General features: G+C 37.0%; 1 protein-coding gene and 5 non-coding genes across 6 annotated transcripts in view; 2 read left to right on the top strand and 4 right to left on the bottom strand.

Moving 5' to 3' along the window:
- LOC114352324 (balbiani ring protein 3) overlaps nucleotides 1-19,096 on the bottom strand; it is a 40,582-nt gene extending 21,486 nt beyond the window's left edge. The window contains exons 1-3 of the mRNA XM_028303913.1: nucleotides 18,965-19,096; nucleotides 18,297-18,465; nucleotides 15,812-15,923 (exon numbers count right to left, since the gene is read on the bottom strand). Coding sequence (XP_028159714.1) covers nucleotides 15,812-15,923; nucleotides 18,297-18,465; nucleotides 18,965-18,980 — 297 coding nt within the window. The 5' untranslated portion in view covers nucleotides 18,981-19,096. The remainder of the gene's footprint in view (nucleotides 1-15,811; nucleotides 15,924-18,296; nucleotides 18,466-18,964) is intronic.
- Nucleotides 896-969, top strand: TRNAN-GUU (transfer RNA asparagine (anticodon GUU)). The gene has a single exon. It is a non-coding gene; the product is annotated as a tRNA-Asn (tRNA).
- Nucleotides 7,063-7,136, top strand: TRNAN-GUU (transfer RNA asparagine (anticodon GUU)). Its single transcript has one exon. It is a non-coding gene; the product is annotated as a tRNA-Asn (tRNA).
- Nucleotides 7,873-7,946, bottom strand: TRNAN-GUU (transfer RNA asparagine (anticodon GUU)). Its single transcript has one exon. It is a non-coding gene; the product is annotated as a tRNA-Asn (tRNA).
- On the bottom strand, nucleotides 9,340-9,413 carry TRNAN-GUU (transfer RNA asparagine (anticodon GUU)). The gene has a single exon. It is a non-coding gene; the product is annotated as a tRNA-Asn (tRNA).
- Nucleotides 16,740-16,813, bottom strand: TRNAN-GUU (transfer RNA asparagine (anticodon GUU)). Its single transcript has one exon. It is a non-coding gene; the product is annotated as a tRNA-Asn (tRNA).
- Nucleotides 19,097-22,888: the final 3,792 nt, after the last annotated feature.

Here is a 22,888-nt window from a genome sequence, read left to right as displayed (position 1 = left end):
CATTAAAATATGATGAAATTCAATAAATCAGGAAAAGTCAAAAAGTTTCATGGACTTTCGTTGAAAAATAAAAAAGTTAGAGACGATCAAACTCGCGAGTGGGACAAAAATGGGACGGCGGCCTTTCTAGTGTTAATGTTATAAGACCGCATTTTGTTTAATACAACCTCAATTTTAAGGTCTACAGGCATTTGAATCATATAGGCCTTATTCCGTGTAGGTGAATAAAGCCAAAATCAGTGGTTTCGTAATTTGCTTATTTTGAATAGATTTAGTTAAAAATTGTGTTATTTTTTGTAATATTGCTAAAATTAAAGGATGGAAGAAGTTAATTAACCTTGTTTTTGTTGACTGGCGTTAATATTTATTGAAATATAAGCATTTAAAGTTAGGTAGGCCTCATTTGTATCAAGTACCTTATTAGTAAGATAAGATACTGTAAAGTTTCATTAAAATCCGTTCAGTAGTTTTTGCGTGAAAGAGTAACCAAGATCCATCCAGACATCCAAACTTTTGCATTTAATTATAATAATTAATAGGATAGAGACATCTTGGCGAGAAAGTAAGCGTAATTTTTAGTTTTTTTGTTTTGATAAAAAAATAATATGATTTTTAGCCGCTTAATCATGTGAAATAAATGGTGAGTGCAACAAAAAATTGTACTGATTTAAATTAATCCACTTTAGGTAGAGTCAAATAGGAGTAAGGAGAAGTAGGTATATCAGAGCTTTAACCTCTAGGCACACGTTAAAAGTTTTGATTGATATTCGACCTTATTTTTAGTACTTAAAGTTCAAGTTATGGTAGCAATATAGGACAAAGCCATGGAAAAAGTTATGGGATAATGCAACGCTTAAAATTCTTTGCGTACAATACTTTTGTATCAAAACACATAGCCTTCGTGGCGCAATCGGTTAGCGCGTTCGGCTGTTAACCGAAAGGTTGGTGGTTCGAGTCCACCCGGGGGCGGCCCACTTTTTGGGCTAAAAGTAGAAAATAATGACAGTTAAAAAAAATAAGTTTCTGTAAAATGTTAAAGTTTTCGGTCGGTATAATGAATTCACGTTTTATTTTGTATTTTGGAATTTGACTTTGATTTAAATTGACTTGATTTAATTTTTAATTCTCAAAGAAATAGTTTTTTATGTAGATAATCAGTTTGGCCATTCAGCGCGGAAATGCAGCCAGCATTCTGGGCACCATGTCGCGTTGCTTGGACAGCGATTTGGGACATATTTTTTATTTATAAATAAAAAAAAATATTCTCGAATAATAATATAAATTTGGTCATATAAATATTTATAATATATTTTAATATTATATTTTTATTCCGGGCGTTTTCAAGGCGAGAGTGAATAGGCACTTACAGGGCAGATATGTACGTACCATCCTAGACTGCATCTCACTTAACACCAGGTGCGATTGCGGTCAAATACCTGCCTTGCCTAGCATAAAAAAAAATTAGTCCATGTAGGTAGTTTATTTTAATGTATAATATTTCAACTTTATCTATCTTAAAATACATAACATCTCTTTTTTACAAACTGGCTAACAAACACTATCACAAAGGTAAGCTAGGGGGACTTAGAAAAATCCCTATCACCAATCACCAACCAAACGGAGCAGAAATTTCCTCTCCCTGGGTATCTAATTCAGGATCTTTGGGCCTGAGACATGATCTATACCCCACGCTGGCCAAACGGGTTGGGAAAAAATCAAATCAAATCATATCAAATAATTTATTCAGTTAATTAAGCGCTTTCCAGGGAGTTTAAACACGTCACGTCCCAAAATTTGATATAGTTTGCCCTACCACGACTTCGGAACGATATAATATGGGCTGGTGCTGAAAAGGGAACAATGTGAAACACATTGAAAATAACTATAAATAAAAAAATAACCATAGATTCATGAAAATAAGTCTTTTAAGGCTTGGTATTTCTGCTAAAGTAGGTATTTCGGGCTGTCAAAATCTGCGCGCGCAATACTTCGCCGAAGACAGCGCGCCAAAGAGCTCTCGCGGCTACACAGTATAGAAATACCAGTTGGTTAGGTTAGGTTGACTTCCTTCCGTTCAAGCGTCACACTCNATGGCGAAGCACTGAAGATATAATATACAGTTGCCGGACCGTTAATAGTTTCGCTTCCTCATAAAGTAGGTCGGATGGGTATCTTCTTGGCTTATGAAGCATGACTTTAATGACTGCTCTTTGTGCCCTTTCCACTTCCATAAGATGGGTGACAGCTGCACCGCCCCAAATTGAGATGCAGTACGTCAGCACGGATTGACACAAGGCGTAATAGACTTGTGTGACTAGTTCTTGGTCAGCAGCATCTCTCAGGTTCCTAAATATGTGCAAAAGCCTCCTTATTTTTTTACTTAGCGCTGAAATTTGTGATTGCCAGTTAAGATTTTGGTCAACCACGACACCAAGGTACTTGTGAGAGTCTGTTTGGATTAGCGAAGTACAGTCGCAGCCAGCGCTGATACCGCCGTTCCCAGAGCAACAGTTGGAGTGAGCCCTGATACTGAAATGTGAGGGCTGCGTTGTTTTGTTGTTTATTCTGAAGCAGATATATTTTGTTTTCTTAATGTTCAGAGTGAGCAAGTTGGTATTAAGCCATTCTGTCACCTTTTGCAGTCCCTTTTCTGCACTTCTTTGTACGTCTTGCCATGATTCACCTCTGAAAACTAAGGCCGTGTCATCTGCAAAAGAAAGCGTGCACCCATTTCTCAAGTTCAATTAACACAAATCGTTCACATATACCAGAAATAAAGTTGGTCCGAGCGTGCTGCCTTGTGGAATGCCATATGTAGTCGGAGAGCTATCACTATACTGATGACTGATTTTGACAACTTGGCTCCTATTCGTCAAATAACTACAAAACCAGTCAAGTACAACTCCACGAACCCCCATCCCTTCCAGTTTGTTTAAAAGTATCGGTATGGACACAGTATCAAAAGCCTTCTTAAGGTCTAGAAATACGGCAGCGCACTTGTGTCCCTTGTCTAATTGTTCAGTTACTTTGTTCACCAGGCAGGAAACGGCATCTTCTGTGTTTTTACCCGACCTAAAGCCATATTGATTAGGCGACAAAAGGAGGTTAGACTCTAGGTAGTTGGTTAGGCGGTTGTTGACAACTTTCTCAATTACTTTACCTATCGTACTGAGGAGCGAGATAGGCCGATAGTTTGACACTTCATCCACAGCTCCATCTTTGTGAATTGGAACAACAACAGCCTTCTTAAAGGCTGTTGGAAATATGCCAGTGGCGAAGCTAAGATTACACAAATGCGCTATCATTGAGCACAAAATGGTGTGGGAGTTAAAGAGCACAGCAGGTGGTATATTGTCTATTCCAGGAGCGCTGTTCTTCCTCATATTTCGAATAATTTTGTCCACCTCGATTGAATCTGTTGGTAAAAAAGTCATGGAGTTTACGCTTTTTGAGGAACTGTATGTTCTACCGCTATTAAGTTTTGAGGTGTCAGTATTACTTATTATGTTCTTGGCTAGTTCACTGCCAATTGTGGTGAAGTAGTTATTTACCGAGTTCAATGATGCTAGTGGTGTGGGCAAAGTGCTGAGAAGAGCTGTCGCATCCGATTTATTCTTTTTAATATGGCATAGATCTTTTACAGTTTCCCAGGTAGCTTTGTTATTTTTGTAGTTAAGTGCAAATTTATCCTTGTAGTAATTGATTTTCATGTCTTTGGCTGTATTTTTACAAAAGTTTCGATATTTATGGTATGCCAGCTTCAATTCAATGTTGTTGGGATCATTCTTCACCAACTGATGCATGCGATCTCTTTTTTTAAAGCATTTGATAATCTTGGGCGTAATCCATGGCTTTAAAGGTCTTATACGTTTGCTAATTGTAACTACGCTTGAATGATCCTTTATTTGTCCCTGGATTATGTCAATCAAGGCAACGGCAGCTACATTTGGGTCATCAATTTCCATAAAGGGTTTCCAGTCTTTGTCTTTGATTGATTTCATTAAAAGTTCGTAGTTAATTTTATTTCTAATGACTGGATCATTTTGCGATTCGCATTTCAGTGGGCAATCCATGGATAACATGATTGGATAGTGATCAGTTATATCCGTTTCCAGCACGTAACACCACATATTTGCCTTGGACTTACACATAAAGTGGTCCAGACATGTACGTCCATGTGTGGGGATATTTATGCAGTTTTGTAGGCCATGTGACCCTATGATTTCGAGATAATCTCGAACTGAGTTACTTCTGGTTTCCAGTGTGTCAATATTAATGTCTCCTGTTAGAATAATGTTGGTGGAGTGTGTTGAGCCTAATAGGGAATCCAATGAGTCGAGAAAACTATCATGGCTTTTGAAGCAGTAAGGTCTGTAAATACCGATTACAGTTAAATCCCTCAATTTGGCCACTAAGCAGTTACCTTCATCCAATTCCACCTCGTGGATGGAAGCGTTCATGTCAGACTTAACGTACATCATAACGCCGTCATTTTGGTTGTAGCTGCGTTTAGTGTAGTGCATATCGTAATCATTAAGCGTTGGTGGAACTGAATACTCATCACACCAACACTCCGTTAGGACAATAATATGACACACAATGTTTATTCCTGTAATGAAGGTAAGAAAGTTATCAATGTTTTTATGAACACTTCTGATATTAATACATATAACGTTAAGTTTTTGTTCATATCTATGTATGCTATTAATTTCATATTGCAATGTACTTGAGTCTACAATATTTGCGCAAGGAACTGTACATGAGTTTACGATCTCTTCCGATAATTCGAGTCTACTCATGGTTGTAGGTATTCGTACAGTAATAAATTAAAATAAGTTCTGCAAAAATAATTTACAGGTAAAAAAAAACGAAAGAAAAAGAAAATTTAGAAGTAGGTAAAAAACTTTGTTTGGTTTATTGTGTAGTATGTACTGGTGCGTTTGTATAAGCATGTATTCTTTGGGTATTGTGTACTTACTGAGTTAATAAGTTTTAAACTAGTGATAATTGATAGTGGCAGTATACAATTTGTAGCCAAACAGTAAAAGCTAGGTACAAAAACAATTAATTAATATAAAGATAGTTAAGTAAAAACAATACGAGATATATTATGACACTAGGTTCTCCAGGTCCTGCTCATTAGATATTCGGACGGGTTGATCGCTGTCCTCCCTCTTGACGTAGATATTACCGTGGTATGTCCAAGCAGCAACAAGTTTCTTTGTTTTTACAAGTTCTCTCGCCAAGAAGAAAATATGTCGCGACTTTATGGTAAGGTGGTCCGAAATATAGACGGGTTTTGCAGTTCCTTGCAAGCCCAAAGTCTCGGTATTCAATTGAGCCTCCTGAGTAGTTCTCTTTGTTTTGTTAAATTCTTTGAATTTCGAAATGACAGTTTGCTTTCTAATAACGGAGGTAAATTGTACTACGATAGCGCTGGACTTTGTTCTAAAGATGTCCTTTATTTCACCGTCATCCAAATCTGTGTCTACTATTGATGCGATTGTTTTGACCGTTTCAGTTAATGATTTTTTGTTTTCTTGGTCGGCTTTTGGAATATTTCTTATTTCAATTGAAGTTGACTTGGCCTCTTTCTCTAATAATTCAACTTTGTTTTCTAGTGTCCGTATTTCAGTTTTAAACTGTGAATTTTCTTTTTCCAGGACATCAACTTTGTTTAAGAGGCTCTCATACTTGGCTGCCATGGAATCCACGGACTTCTTGATCTCGCTGTTTTGTTCTATGAGCGTAGTGAGAGCATTGGTGAGAGTATCAAACCTATGCTCCTGTGCTTTACGGAGTTCTTCAATTCTGTTTTCAATCAGGGGTCCAGAAGACACTGGGGACTGTAGGCATCTGCGTTTATATCTTGTTGTTATGTTTTCAAGTTCCTCCCGATCTGAGCTTGTTAGGCAGTCCTTGTTTAGTTCGGACTCTGACCCGTAGTGTCGCGGGCTTTTGTTTGCCTCGGAGCTTTGTGGGGGTGAACGCTGTATGTTTGGCATAGTCGAGACAATTTCCGATTGTTATTGAGTAATTTCAAAGCCCCTTACGTGTTTGTTCAAGCAAAAAGCCGCGCGCAGTCTTGCTATTGAGTAGGTGTAGGTGTTCGTAGCTCGTAGTACGTAGCTCGTAGCAACTGTAGCACTCGTAATGTAGGCTTGTTTCGTCGCGGCCGCTCACCGATCTCTTGGCCTTGCGGTAACACAGCCGGTCCCCACGCAACGATTGCCGGTTCAAATCCAACGGGCTGCCAAAATTTTGAGTTTGGTGTGCACTCACCAGCCCGATGCACGGCGCCGCGTCGCGAAGTGTGGGGGCTCCGGTATATCAGCGCGACCACTCCAAGCTCCGGAGGCGAAGCACCCAGCACAATCACCTTCGTGTGCAGAGCAATGCGGAACACGTCCGTTCGGTACAAAATCCGAGAGGCGAGAGGATGGATGGATGGAGGAATAATTTTGTAACTTTTTTTCAATTTCATGACCTAGTAGGCTTTAAAAAAACTTATCTTTATTTCGGGTTTACTTATCTCAGATTTCTTTATTTTGACAATATCGCTATTAATTGCAAATGTTTGAAAAAAATATTCACCTTCCTATCTTTGATCAAAATTTTTGCTAGAAACATAAAAAAAAATGCTTTTAGCAGAACATTCTCAAAATTTCAACTTAAATGTTTAAATAATAAAAAATGAGAACTTTCATAGGTCTAAAATAATTTTAAAAACTGCGCAGTTTTCTGGACAACATGACAACTGNTTAAAAGCCCTCAAGTTATTTCTGAACTTTAGTTTAGTAAAAGATTTAGAATCTCAAATCGCTTATTTTAAAAATAAAACCATAATTAGAAAACGAATAGAGGTAACTTTGGGAATTTATTCTATCGAGTCAACTTAATCAAATCGTGTTTCCATCCGTTAATAGCCTTAGAAAATATCCTCAACTATGCCCAATAAAAATCTTAGCCTTTAATTTTACTGTTTAGTACCTCAAAAATGAAAAATGAAAACCTCATTTTCGCCATTTTCTCTGCTACCCGGCCTTAAGGCATGCACATATAGCCTTCGTGGCGCAATCGGTTAGCGCGTTCGGCTGTTAACCGAAAGGTTGGTGGTTCGAGTCCACCCGGGGGCGGTTATTTTTTGTAATTCTCTTATTTAATTTGCAAAAAATTGTTTTTAAAGCAATAATGCCCGTTTTCACCATTAATCCCTAAGTAGGTGTCACTTAAAAATTAGGGATTGATGATGAAAACGGGCATACGGGAATATTTCCACCTCTCGTTCCCACCGCTGCAACTCCTGTGTAGCCAGGATCTACAGCTTGACCGCCAATAATCCAAACAGTGAAAGTCAAGTTTGTCCTGGGGAAAGTTAAACTGTCATTGGACCCGCAACGAAATTAATCAGAAGAACATAGGGGGAGAGTTTAAAGTTAAGTGGAGCAGTATTGTACTGTAGTTCTCTGAGACGAATGTAAAACTTACATTACAGGCGAATGCTGCTATGCAACTAAGAGAAATCAGACGCAGAGGTCCCGGGTTCGATTCCCAGTGGGGGCAGATTTTTCTGTTCGGTTTGGTTGGTGGTAGGGCTTGTTCTAAGTTCGCCTGGTTAACTACCACCATCTTATCTAAATCTGTCGCCATAACAACAATGTTAACAGCATTGTTGTGTTCCGGCAGTTAGAGGTAAGATAGCCAGTTCCTCTGTGGTTGAGGATTCCAGGTGAAGCACGCTTCCACCTTCGGCCTGATCGTCACTTACCATCAGGTGAGATACAGGCCAAGAACTTCCTCGTAGTGGATAAAAAAATATATTGAGATTCTTAAATTCAGGCAAAAAATTCTAAGCACAGTTCAAAAAATGGCCGCCCCCGGGTGGACTCGAACCACCAACCTTTCGGTTAACAGCCGAACGCGCTAACCGATTGCGCCACGAAGGCGATGTGTTTTACCATAAAAGTATCATACAATAGCTCATTTAACAGCATTGTTGTGTCCCGGCAGTTAGTAAGATAGCCAGTTCCTCTGTGGTTGAGGATTCCGGGTGAAGCTCGCTTGCACCTTCGCCCTGATCATCACTTTCCACGAGGCGAGATGCAGCTTCTTGGTTGTGATAAAAAAAGTAGTATTTGGATTGACTGACTCGAGTCTCTCATAATAACTTCCATTAGGCTTGCTTCTTTTCATTTTAGGCAAGTTGGCCAATAACTATTGTCTACGCCATAATGTCGCTGCTGATCTATGGACCAATCACAGCGCGTAACGTGGGCGCTCCCGCGCCGAGCTGTCAAATTCACACTCCAACGACAGACCTCTTTCGCCTCCCGAACTATTAACTTGATTGCATTGTATTTATATTCAACCTATGTAAATCTATAAACCTAATATTCTAAAATCCAAATCTTTTATTGTTCGTCTAAATTCCCTGAACAACTATGTATTGGCTAATTACTATAGCGATCACCCTACTTACACTTGGAAGTTTTGTTATCCCTTACAAAGTTTTAAAGTAAAGTAAAATCTGTCTCTATTATTATTTGAAATACAGCATTGTAAATTCCACCATACCTATTAAAGTAGCTATGGAAATTCAATAATAACGCCATGTGAGAACGTCTCCCACGTGAATTATTAATTTTATTCTTATAATGACAGCTTTGATTGGAATCCTGTAAATATTTTAAATAAACCGTTCAAGAGTGAGTCAGATTAATGTGCTAAGGGTTCCGTAAAGTTCCACACTCTCCTACCATAACAATGACGGGTTCCTTCGCTCACTAATTGGCGCCACTGGCGAGTAAGGAACCCTTATTGAAAGCCTCCCTCCCTACGATCTTTTAACTTTTTTCATCCAACTTCTGCCATCTTTTACAGGTCATCGGTCCATCAAGCGTCTTACCCTACCTTTACCTAAGTTTCGATTATCGTAAAATTACTTTTCATACCGTTCCATATCTAGTATTTCCTTAAAATGTCTTAAAAGACAGAAATACAACGTGCAACGAGCCATGTTTTTTAATGTAATTCGTTTCCTTAAAATGAGTTCTTTGTAAAGTGTTGAACCCTAAAAATACTAACTTCATCATCATCATCATCATTTCAGCCACAGGACGTCCACTGCTGAACATAGGCCTCCCCAATGGGCAGGGCACATAGTACGCAGAACTGACGGTCGATGGGGCAGAAAGGTTCTGGAATGGAGGCCGCGTACCAGAAAAAAAATACTAACTTACTTTAAAGAAATTGGGTTACCATACCAGTAAATAGTTCCACATTTTTTATTTCCCATTTACTGACCTATTATTTTGGGTTATTTTTATACAAAAAGTGGGCCGCCCCCGGGTGGACTCGAACCACCAACCTTTCGGTTAACAGCCGAACGCGCTAACCGATTGCGCCACGAAGGCGATACGATAATGTTTCAAAACATAATACACATGTCAATTATTAATTAATAGAGAATTAACATGTCAACGCAAAAGTATCTTTAATTATTATTTACTCAGATGGTTTCAGTGAAATCTTAATTACGAAACAAAAGAAGGTAAACATTAATAATAACAATGGGCATCAATTAGAAGAAAACAATAATAGCAATTGAAAAGGAAAATCTGATTTTGTAATACAAAATAAAAAACAATAAGGAAAAACAAACAGAAAATGAAAAACTTGGAAATAATTGAATTAATTACAAACAAAATTGATTAAATCTACTTAATATTTTGGTAGTATTCTTTTCCTTTTTTACTATAGTTCTACCTGAGTAACGATTTTTTTCCAAACTTCATATTATACCTTATACCATTTCACCCCTTAGCTTCTCCTAACTCATAATTTTGGTATAAAATTTATGTTTTTTTCCTGTGGTGCGGATTTCAGCAGTACTTCTTTAGCAGCACTGGCTTTTGCAGTAAGTAGTAGCATGTTTAAAGTAGTACCGGGATGTGTAAAAACCTCTTTTAACACATCCCGGTACTACTTTAAACATGCTACTACNGCAACCTTCATCAATACATGAAGAGATGAAAGAGATGGCGCTGCCGTCACGTCAACACTATCGTCTGCAAAAAAATTGTTTTAAAAATATACTAAGTGCCTTAATTACCAATAAAAATATGTAAATAGTGTTATTATAAGTCAAACTATTTGTGACATTAAGTGCAGAACATAAAACTTAAGTTTTAAATGAAAAAACAACCAAACTGTGAGTGACCAAGAAGTGCAAGAAAACAGTTATAATACAGTGCAAAATTTAGTGAAAAACCATTTCGACAGTGACTGCAGGAAAATAATTCAAAAGTGAAACCAAAATAAGTGAAAAGTGATAAAACGTTAACAAAAATAATAAGTGGGTGAAAGACAAGTCGTGCAAATATTTTAAGCATGAATCACAATAACGAACTTTTTTAGACTTTGTTTGATATGACTCTTAAATTCGCACGCTATGAGTAAACATTGGTGGTGTAGTGGCTTAACTCGTGCCTATTATGCGTGACGGTCCGAGTTCGAATCCACAAAGAAACTTATGAAGTGAACTTTTTTGTTTTTTAATTTTTATAATTTTTGTTTTGATTTTATATTTTTTTTTTATTTTACCAAAAATAATAAAAATCGTCTAATATGTCGACCGGGAAACAAAAGGTGTCAACATTGTGTGGAAAATGCAACAAAGTTGCTAATGCTAGTAAACAGTCACTTACCTGTTGTTGCTGCAACAAAATATACCATGTACAATGCACTGATGTATCAGAAAAAAGGTACAATTCATTCTTTGCTTTCAACAAAGATAGAAAAAGCAAATGGACTTGCAATTCCTGTCATAATATGAAAAAAGTACAGGANGCTACTACTTCACACATCTTCACCGGCTCAACCAGAAGCTTCAAATTTGGCAAATACAAGTAACTCATGTACCGATAACATCACACAACGCAAGAAATACACTGCAAACATCTCGACAGAAAACTTTTTCCAGTCACTAGATACTGATGACGAGAATGAGACAAGCAAATACTCTAATAGTTTAAATAGAAGCTGCCCCGTCTTGGGTCATACACAGCATGAAGACCTAGATGATATGCGAAGGTTATTGTCAGATCTACAGGCAAAGCTAGCGGCAGCTGATAGCGAGATTAATAATTTACTACAAGAAAATGGAACACTTAAAAAACAGATTCGTGAACATGAGCAAAAAATAGACAATTTGAACAGAATCTGTAAATCAGTTCCCAAGAAATCGACAAATAAAAAGGAAGGCATCAATAATTCTAATGAGACTCCTAGGTCCTCGAAAAAACGAGAAAAAAATGATAGTTTTTCTTTATTATGCGGAGAAAAAAGAGATATGCCCTCACCAAAAAATGACAAAAGTATCACTAAGTATGGCTCTCTAAATAATCAAAGTCAAAAACAAGAACGTGCACTGAAAAAAACAATATTAATTTATGGAGATCAGCAGGTTGCTGGCTTGGCATCCAAAATACGAACAACAAGAGCTGGGAAATGGAATGATATATACAATGTTTATGGGGAAGTAAAACCTAATGCTACTAGCTCTGAGATTCTAAGCGGTTTAGAAGAGAAGACGTTTTCCTTACAACGCGACAACATTATTATTCTGGCAGTAGGGTCTAATGACAGAAATCCTTATGAGGTTTTTACAAGTCTGTGTAATATTTTGTCTAAACTGAAACATAATAATGTCTATTTATTGAGTGTTAAAGCTAATAATTATTTGAATACTAAACTTTTGAACTCAGAATTAAAAATGATAGCCAAAAATTATTCTAATTGTAAATATATTGAAACGAATTTGAACATGTATCATAGCTATTTTAAAAATAATTCCCTGGACTATTTATCTTTTAAATTAAATATTGAAATTGATTATCTGAAGTATGAGAAAGAATGTTTGAAAAGAGGAATTCGCTCTAGAATTGTATCCAATAACTTAGAACAGAACTATTGTAATAAACATCAAATACTACCAGAGACGTTTTTTCGTAAAACCATTAACAAAATGTAATATTTCAGGGATTACAAATAAATCGTTCTATGGCGGAAACATTAATAATTCTGTAAATCGAGTTGATGATACATTTAGAATACTTCACCAAAATATAGGGGGGTTGTTGAGCAAGTTGGATGCTTTAGAATTTTCACTGCAAGAACTTGAGGAGGATAATCAGCGGGTTGACGTGCTTTGCCTCTCGGAGACCTTTATAAAAAAGGGGTCAGAACAAAATATTAAACTTCAAAATTTCAAATTAGTTTCAACATACTGTCGTGGTAAATCTAGAGGTGGTAGTGCAATACTTGTCAGGAAGGGTTTGGATGTTAAACCAATCAAATTAGCTTCAGAATTTGCCTCTGACTTTTACTTTGAATGTTGCGGGACCGAAATAGTAGGGATAGATTTGATCATAATAAATATTTATAGGATTCCACAGCAAACTACGTCTCATGTAGGTGTCTTTATCAATAAAATTGACAACCTACTTCAAAAGTTAAGTTTGATGTATAAAAAGAAAAAAATTGTTTTGTGCGGTGATTGGAATATCGATATTTTGAAAGACACCAATTTTTCTAGAATTCTTACCAGTACCCTACTCTATCATAATTTTACTATGCACATAAAATCACCCACGAGAGTAGACGCATGCATAGATCAAATGGCAAGTAATACAAAGGTAGCCGCAGCTCACGTTCACTACCTCTACTTGTCGGATCACGAGACAGCCCAAACTCTGCTGCTAAATATAAAAAAGCAGAAAACATACACGACATGGTTCGAACTTAAAAGAGATTACTGCTCAGATAATATTCGTAAGTTCTATGACTGCGTTTCAGCACTGTCATTCTCAGAAGCTGATAGTGCAGAGAATGCTGAAATTGCATTTCGCAGTTTATATGACTTGCTACACCTATTTTATAATTTGTGCTTTCCTATAATTCAAGTCAAAGTTAGTAATAGACAGACTAGGGCGAAATGGCTTACTAAAGGCATAAAAAACTCTTGTAAGACTAAACGAAAATTATATATGACATATAAAAAAATGAAGTCAAATAAAAACATAAATAAAATTGAATTCTCAAGGTATAGTAGTATATTAAAAAAATGTGTAGACAGATCCAGGAAAATTAACAATAATAAATATATTTCAACAAACAAAAATAAATGTAAAGCTACATGGAACATTATTTCAAAGACTATATCGAATAATATACATAAAAATGACATCAATTCAATAAAATTTAATAATTTGACATACAACGACCCATATGACATTTCCAATATATTTAATAATTATTTCATTGACATTAACATGACTAACGCATCAAATAACACAAATATCAATAATAACATAATGCGCAACCTACATACAATATTCTTGAAACCAGTTAAAGAAGAAGAAATATTTAAAATAATAATGTCTTTAAAGAATACTTCTAGTAGCGGTTATGACGATATGACGACAAGTATTCTTAAACTAATAGCACCGTTAATAAGTCGTCCTCTCTCTCATGTAATAAATTTATCCTTTGAAGACGGCGTATTTCCTGACGAGTTAAAAATTACTGTAATAAAACCGTTACATAAGAAAAATGACTACTCTGATCCTGGTAACTACAGGCCTATAGCCCTGATACCAATCATTTCAAAAGTTTTTGAAAAGGCAATGGCCACTCGGTTAAACGATTTTTTGACGAAACATGCTCTGCTCCTATCGGAACAATATGGATTTCGAAAGGGCTACTCAACCGAGCTGGCTTGTTTCGATTTTGTTAAATACGTAACAGAGGCTATTAACAAAAAAATACCCATTATGTCGATTTTCCTCGATATGAGTAAAGCGTTTGATGTTGTGAATCACTCTAAACTAGTTTCCAAGCTTGAGCTCTATGGGATCAGAGGCAAAGCGTTGGATTGGATAAAAAGCTATTTAGGAAACAGAAAACAATGTACGGAAATCTCACAACTTACTAGAGTAAATAATCGTCTCATTAAGCAACAGTATAGATCCCAGTATCGATGCACACGCATGGGAGTGCCACAGGGCAGCGTATTGGGACCTCTAATGTTCTTAGTTTATATTAATGATCTGCCTCGATCAACAACACATAAGTGCATACTATACGCGGATGATACGACACTTTTAATAAAAGGTTATGATAAAAATGCATATGAAGAGAGCGTTAATAGTGCATTAAAAAACATAATCACATGGATGAATAAAAATGACTTAAATGTAAATGTTACCAAAACGAAATTCATGCAATTCCATTCTTATAAGACAAGGACACCGGAATTGAACTTAATTCACGATAGTGATCCAATTGAAAAGGTAGATAGTGTTAAGTTCCTCGGACTACATATTGATAGTAACTTAAATTGGAAGACTCATATTGACGCAATATGTAATAGATTGAACCGGTTCGTATATGCCCTTAAAACGCTAAAGAACACTGTTTCCATTGAAGCAGCCATCACTGCTTATCATGGACACGTATCATCAGTGCTCAACTATGGCCTAATTTTATGGGGAAATTCCGTAGACGTGGAAAGAGTCTTTAAGCTCCAAAAGAGATGCATTCGAGCCATCACAAGTACGTGGTTTACAGACAGCTGCAAACCCCTATTTAAAAAATTAGAAATTCTGCCTTTAGCCTGCATGTATATAAGGAACGTTTGCACATTTGTAGTGTCTCACCCTAATTTATTTCAGAAACTTAATGAAGTAAAAACAAGGAAACTAAGGGCTCAGTATGTGAATCTGTTATATCAGCCTCAATGTTCCACTTACATTTATAGAAAAAATGTATTCAATATGTGTATCACATTGTTTAACAACCTTCCAGACAATTTAAAAACTTTGGACTGTAAGCTATTTAAAATAAAATTGAATGAATGGTTATTTGAGTACTGTTTTTACAGCGTGAATGAATTTATGGATTATAAAAATATGACAATGTAAATGTAGATAAATAATAAATTGACTAAAGTAATGTAATGATATAATTGAATGTAATGTTAATAAGAGTGATCCTACTGACTTACCACTTGACAAAATGTATTTGCACACCTGCATGCAGGTTGAATACTTGTACTAAAAATTTTTTGTAAGAACCTTATAACCTGTATTCTGGCAAATAAACGCTTCTTATTCTCTTATTCTTATTCTCTTAAAAAAAACTACTTGCTAAAAGGATAAAGACCAAAAATGTATGGAGTGTGGTCCAAATGTCCACCACTAACGAGACCTATGTAGTAAAATAGTCTACTAAATACTGATTCATTATAACCAAACCGCAATCAAAGATACATTATGCTGTCAGTAAAAAGTTATGGACGAATGAAAAGTCATGTTTTTTACCTTTTCATCCGAAAAATGTTCTTGATATCATTCTATCCATCGCACATTTTGGATTAATATATGCATGTTATGTCATGTCGCTTAGTGTGCCGTGTTAGATTCTCGCTAAAAGAAAAAAAAATAAGCTCAGAAGAAAGACATCAATATTGGAATTATGGTCGGGTGGTCGCTGCTCCGCCCCTATTGGTTGTAGGGTGATGTTATATAACCTAAAACCATCCTTGCTAAATGGGCTATCCATAACAAAAATAATTTTTCAAATCGGACCAGTAGTACCTGAGATTAACTTCTTACTGACAGCTTATTTTTTTTTCGTCCCATACTGAAAGTTAATCTCTATTTAATGAACTATAAGCCAATATAGGTCTCATTAGTGGTGGACATTTGGACCACTTTTGGTCATTGTCCTTTGATTACTTTTATTCTCTTACCTTAGCGGGACAATTCTCAAGCACCATCTTGTTGAGGTTTGGATAGAAGTATCTACCACGAGCCAGGAGCATGAATGCGTTGCCAAGGTCTTCGGCGAACGAGTCGTAGATCCTAGAACAAAGCATCATCATCAAGTTAACGGTCGTGTTCTTATGGTAAAACCACCAGTCTTGAATCCAGAGGTCCCGGATTCAATTCCCTGTGAGGGCAATATCTTTTGCTCGATGGTTAAGGGTAAGGTTGGATCTAAGTCTGCTCAGCTAGCTATCATCATCTCACCTAAATAAAGTCAACATAACAATAATGTTAATAGCATTACACACACACTGAAAACCAGCGCCGTAGCCTTCGTCACCGTGGGTCAAGGCATATGCTGAGTGGGGTCCCGTTGCAGTGGGCATCTTGTTGGTGAATGGGTGGCACTGCTCAGTTTACTCTTTTTTTTTATTTTTTCTTCTTTTATTATTATGTGCCACTGTCATGTCTATGTAATTGCCTGTATTTGTGTGATGTCCATTGTAATAAATGTATCTTTCTTTCTTTCTTTCTTTCATTAGAACTGTGCTCCGGCAGTTAGAGATGGAGGTAAGATAGCCAGTTTCTCTGTGGTTGAGGAGTCCGCCTGATGACTTTCCATCAGGTGAGATGTAAGCTAAGAGATTCCCCGTAAAAATGGTAATTTTACCCTCTCTTGTTGACTCTCTCTATGTATAATTTACCAGAGGCAAATGGACGATTAGGCCGACACTCCCTACGCTGACCAGACGAGTTTTTTACACTTTGGAAGGAATTCAATCCAGAATCTAATCCGTATGGCGTATGGAACCCTAAAAAAACTAAAACATTAAAAAGAGTTTCTAATTTTTTCATATTATTATTATACTGTCCCATCATTATTCGTTTGGTTATTTTAGATCAAAAAATAACCGCCCCCGGGTGGACTCGAACCACCAACCTTTCGGTTAACAGCCGAACGCGCTAACCTATTGCGCCACGAAGGCGATGTAAGGCAGTTTAAACTACGTATCCATACTTGAAACAGCGTAGCGTAGATTGTTAGGTAAATACCAATTCAATACTTCATTAATTTATTGCATCACCTTGACCATCCGTAATAAAACAAGTTATAGAGACTACAGTCTTATAACTAAACAGAGGAAGCTGTCATAAACTGAGATAATAAAAATATGAGACATCATCATTATCATCATTTCAGCCACAAGACGTCCTCTGCCGAACATAGGCCTCACCCAATGATTTCCATACTGCCCGGTTGGTAGCGGCCTACCTCTAGCGCCTTCCTGCACCTATAGTAGAACGACAACATTATAATGGAAGCAGGAAGGCACTGGATGCAGGTCGCTACCAACCGGGCAGTATGGAAATCCTTGGGTGAGGCCTATGTTCAGCAGAGGTCGTTTTGTGGCTGAAATGATGATGATAACAATGACTCATTTTATCTGGAAATCATTGGGGGAGGCAGTGGACGTCCTGTGGCTGAAATTATGATGATGAACCTTAGTTTCCATGGTGACAAGAATGCTCTAGGGTAGGTATACTCACGGTGCCAGGATGTGGGCGGCGCAGGACCGGTCTTTGTGGAAATCTTTGGGAGAGGCCTTTGTCCAGCAGTGGACATCATTTAGCTGAAACGAACAAACGAACAATACTCACGAGTGCATCTCCATGGCTATTCTCCTCAGCTCCCTGCGGTCCATTTCATCAGCTTCCTTCCAAGATACGCCAGGTGGAGCCTGTTCCTCATCTGCTGGAGAGCCACCAGGGAGGGCATGCAGGGGTTACCAGACTCACATCCTCTGATTTGGGACGAGGTCATCCGTTTTTCCTCACTAGTATAATTTCAATGTTTTAGAGAATACTCACGTGTGGCAAAAGTACTGTGTGTGCGTACTCTTAAGAGCAAAATGACGATTTGTAAGAACTATTTATTAGTCCAAACAAATAAAGAAATTTTGACTTTGACTTTGACTTTGTGCACTATGTATCTCAAATGCTATCCTCAGTAGACCACAGCACTTTCAGTTGACCACACCATCAATTCCGATTTAATCCGCTTGCTGACCTTAGTTTCTATGTCGATAAGAATAACTTTAGGTTGTACTCACGTTTGTATCTCAAGAAATATCCTCCTTACTCCTTAGTTGCTATAGTGATAAGAATAATTTTGGAGAGTACCCATGTGGTACATTTTGAATCTTCACAAGCTTGAAGCAGGAAACTGGCATGACATTACACAAGGCCAAAGCAAATAGCGACATCTCCTATCAAAAGTCAAGACACTGGGTCGCTAAGCCATCGGAATAAGTAAGAAATATTAATTTTGTGACTGTAAATTTTTTTATGAGACAGGGCGCAAACTAGCAAACGGATCACCGAGTAGTAAGTGATTATAGACACACGCAGCCTCGAGGAAGTTACGTGCGTTTCCAGCCTTTGAGTTGTCAGGTTCTAAAAGACACTTACGAGTGCATCTCCATGGCTATCCTCCTCAGCTCCCTGCCAGTAGCCAGCGCGGTCCACTTCATCAGCTTCCTGCCAAGATACGCCAAGTGGAGCCGGTTCCTCATCTGCTGGAGAGCCACCAGGGAGGGCATGCAGGGGTACCGCACCGCGCCAAGGGAGCTCTCATCCTCTGAGGAAACGAGGTGAATAGCAAAGATGTTAGACCCAGAGGTCTTTAGTTCAATTCCCAGTAGGGGCGATATTTTCTACTAGGTTTGGACGATTTATTTATATGTTGGTTAGGGGCTTACACAATTTTATTGAATTTTTGTACAAATAGTATTTATAGATAGAGATGTACTTAGAGATGCGCACGTGCGTTAAAATACAGCTGAGTAGCACAGTAACACCACGTTATGGTGATGATTTAAGGCTTGTTCTAAGTCCACCTGGCTAGCTACCACCATCTTACCTGTCTGTCATCTAACAGCATTGTTGTTACGGTAGTTATAGGTAAGATTAACCAGTTCATTTGTGGATGAGGATTCTGGATAAAGCTGGTTTCCACCTTCGGCCTGATTGTCAATTTCCATTAGGTGAAATTGGGTCAAAAGTTTGGCCATTTCGGGAAAAAAACGAAGTCCAAACACGTGCTAAATTCTTAAATTATATACTTTTTTTATACATACCTTCATCTGTAAACATTTTTGGCTATTTCAGAGTATATTTCACGGAAAAACTTAGTGGAATGACCAGATTCTGTTCACAGTGTGTATTTTTCCATTTTCATACCAGTTTTATTTGTATCGGATGTTTTTTGCCAACTGTGTATATTGTAAAACTACATCTTCACTGATATTTTATACATTTTGTATAAACTAAAAGGTTTTCTTATAAAATAAAGGTGTTAAAAATGTTATTTTGTTTGATGCATTCTTTTGAATTGAGTGACGTTTGGTTTCTTCTTTTTCTTTATCTTTGGGTATTTGACTGTATTTCATGAAATGAGTTTTCAAGAGTTTTTATTTATGTAAATCAATATTTTGCACAGTCGACTGCACATCAAGCTACATTTTTGTTGCAAAAGGAACCTCTTAAAACTATTCAAACCTTCCTCTTGAGTCACCTATCTTTGATGATACATAACCCTTTGAAAAAGAGGCAGACAATAGTGACCGAGTTTCTTGCGCTGCTTCTTCTCAGCACTGGCCCATTTATTGTCCCTAAACAGTGGAAGGGTTAATACTGGGACATGTAAAAGAGCTTTTTGTAAGCCTACTTGAAAATAAATTAATTTTAAATTGAATAAATCGCATTACAATCCAATGCGATGTTTAAACATTGTTTTAATTATTGTAGAGATTAGTGTAGGGAATGAAAGTATACCCTAAAGACTAAAATTAAAATAAATAAATACTTAACATGTCACTAAATTATGGTCAAGGCTTAACGTTAATTCCCTATTTATTGGTTGACTACCCTCAAATTAAGTTATCGTTAAAATCCTGGTCAGGATGAAGTAACTCCATCAGGAGCCAGCCACTTAAGGCGCTCTTACACCGGATTAAGGGCACAACTACACTGCAAAGCTAAGCTAGAGCTACCCTTAAGCTATCTTATTCAATGGTATTGTACTCGTAGATCGTAGTCACTATAATAACCAACCTTGTGTCAAGTGTACTATGCGCATTTAAAGCAATTTCACACTAAATTAAGAAGATCTATAGTATAAATAAATAAATAAAATATAAATAAATCTTTAGACAATATCACAAACAGCCAGTTAGCCCCAATTATGGGTGCTAGCTTAGCGGATATTACTACATAAATTCCATACTTCTTAAATACACTATTATTATACACTAGCTTTCCGCCCGCGGCTTCGCCCGCGTGGAATTTTTTGGTTTTTTATGTAACCTCATCAATAATGTGGCTTTCTATTGGTTAAAGAATTTTTAAAATCGGTTCAGTAGATCCCGAGATTACCCCTTACAATTTAACAAACATAGGTATGCAAACACACAAACTTTACCTCTTTATAATATTAGTATAGATAGTACAGATAGTAACACCCAGACCCGTCATAGAAATTAAAATTAATCATTTCAATTTCTACCCGGCCGGGAATCGAACACGGGACCGCTCGGCATAGTAGTCAACTCTCAACCACTGCACCAAACGGCCGACAAAAGGCTTAGGCGTGAAAAAGAGAAATATGCGAGCATTGGCCTCCCCAACTCGTCTGGCCAGCGTGGGGAGTGCAGGCCGATTCTTTCATTTGCCTAGAAAGGATCTTAATCCTACAGTCGAGCGAGACTAAATCAATAATGGACAAATACCAGCTTGTAGCATACTATGTGTAACTTTTAGTGTAGTGCAAGCCTAAACACCGTCGGGTAATCACTCAAAATTAGAATTAAACCGAGTTAGACACCACGGAGCTTCTACTTTCAATGTAGACTTAGATTTAGACTACAGACAATGGCAGAGTTCCTAGAAAGTAAGTAAATTGAGGTTAGAGGTAAAATAGCATTTTTGTTTATGGGTTTCTTGCCCAAAGGGTGGTACGTAGCTCGAAGACCTGATAGCCGTTGGGGCAGAAAAGTTCTCGAATGGCGACCATAGGCGTAGTAGGTATCCCACTCGATGAACCGACGATTTAGTGAAGGTCACGGGAAGAACCTGGATGCGATCAACGCAGGACCGGTTGTTGTGGAAATACCTTGGGAAGGCCTTTGTCCAGCAGTAGACGTCTAAAAACAACAACCTTACCTAAAAATGGCGCCATAACAATGTTAACAGCATTGTTGTGTTCCGGCAGTCAGAGGCAAGGTCGCCAGTTCCTCCGTGGTTGAGCCTACCATCGACCTGATCATCACTTTCCATCAGGTGAGATGCAGTCCAAGAGCTTCCTCGTTTTGAATAAAAAAAATGCAAATGCGTATTCTTTCCATCGCGTGACGTCACGTCACCCCTTTCAATTCATGCACCTGCTGTCTACCAAAAGATGTGTCACCATACCCATCTCTTTCACACTCAACACCCCACCACTCTAAACAAAACATGAAAATAAATTCCCTCCTTAATATAAGATATCGTGGCCAGTTTAACTTGAACTGTAATTCTTCTGAGGTTCGAACGGTTAGAGCTTGAAGCATGGTTAATGTTATGGTGGTTTTAGACGTGTCAGTGGTGTACAATACCCATTATAAGTCCACAATGAGTGGAACCCTCTTAACACCTCGACTGTGGTTGAGATTATTATTCGGTTGCCATAGACAAAAGAAGTTTAGAAGGACCAGTGGTTATGGTATTGATTTTACTATAAATAGTGCCCTGATACTTAAAAAAATATTCTGATTAATTTCAGTGTTTCTCTATTGACACACTTTAACCTTCTCCTACTCGTTGCTTTTGCCGACTTTGTTTAAATTGACAGCAAAAAATTAAAAACGCGCGTTGAAACAGGCGTTATTTTTTTTAAATAAGTATTTTTTTTCTAAATATTCAATTTTGTGGGATAACCAGGAAAATGATTTCCTTTCTCTAAAAAATATAAAATAATACACTTACGTACTTTCATCATAATTATTATCAGAATTAATATTATTACACTATACTTTTTCCGCCGCTTTTTCTCAGCTCTAACTCACATTATAGGTACATATTTTGTATCAAAGCATTGATAGGGTTAAAATAATTGCGCTTTAATGCCTCTTTGAATGAATAAAACTTTTGGACAAAAATCTTTCAAAAGGAAACTCCAAAAATACATCAAAGTTAATAAACTTGTTTAGATTTTTTTATTGCGACAATTTTTAAAAAGGAGAATGCCACATGGCATTAATTTTACCTTTTGCACCGCATTTTTTGAATGCAATAAAGATTTTCAAATAAATAAATATTTTTTTTAACCCTCACAATCCGCGCCTCTTTTTCTTCCATTTAATTTACCTATGGACAAAAGATCCCAATACTTTTCACACCTATCGGCCACTTGAGAAGTGTGGGACGTGTCTACCCTCAATTAAAACGATTTGAATGAAGCCTTCTCTATTACAGTTGGTGTGAAAGAAATGATCAGAATGAATGGATTGCTTTTTTGAATGCTTTTAGCCGACTTAAAGGAATTTCAGTTGAGTAAGCTTTGTGTGAAACTATTTCTAGAAAATAATTGAATTTTTTGCAAGAAACACATACTTTTACTTCATTAAATTACTATTTTTAGCATGTATCCATTAGCATGTTTTTATAATAAGAATATTCTTCAAAATTATTGCGATCAATAAATATCCGAATAGAATTTTTATCCTTTTTGACCCCAAAAATTTTTTTGATTCTTTCTTTTCCCTTTTTATTAATTTATTTTGCAGTCTATCAATATTTGTTGATAAGGAAGCTAAAAACATTCCAATTAAAAGTTGGTTGTTACAAAATTAATGTTATTCTCATTTATTTTGATAATAATTTTTATCCGCCCAACCAGATTCTTGAAATTTTCAGGCACAATATGTTCCCATTTTTTCTTCAAAAAAACAACAGAGACAGGTCATTTAAAAATGCTGAAGACCTTTAATGGCACCCAAAAGGTTAAATTAGCTTAAAATTTTCAT

This window comes from Ostrinia furnacalis, unplaced genomic scaffold, assembly GCF_004193835.3.
Source record: "Ostrinia furnacalis isolate ACB-3 unplaced genomic scaffold, ASM419383v2 OfSCF1319, whole genome shotgun sequence".
NCBI lineage: Eukaryota > Metazoa > Arthropoda > Insecta > Lepidoptera > Crambidae > Ostrinia > Ostrinia furnacalis.
This window is presented reverse-complemented; position numbering and strand designations above follow the sequence as displayed.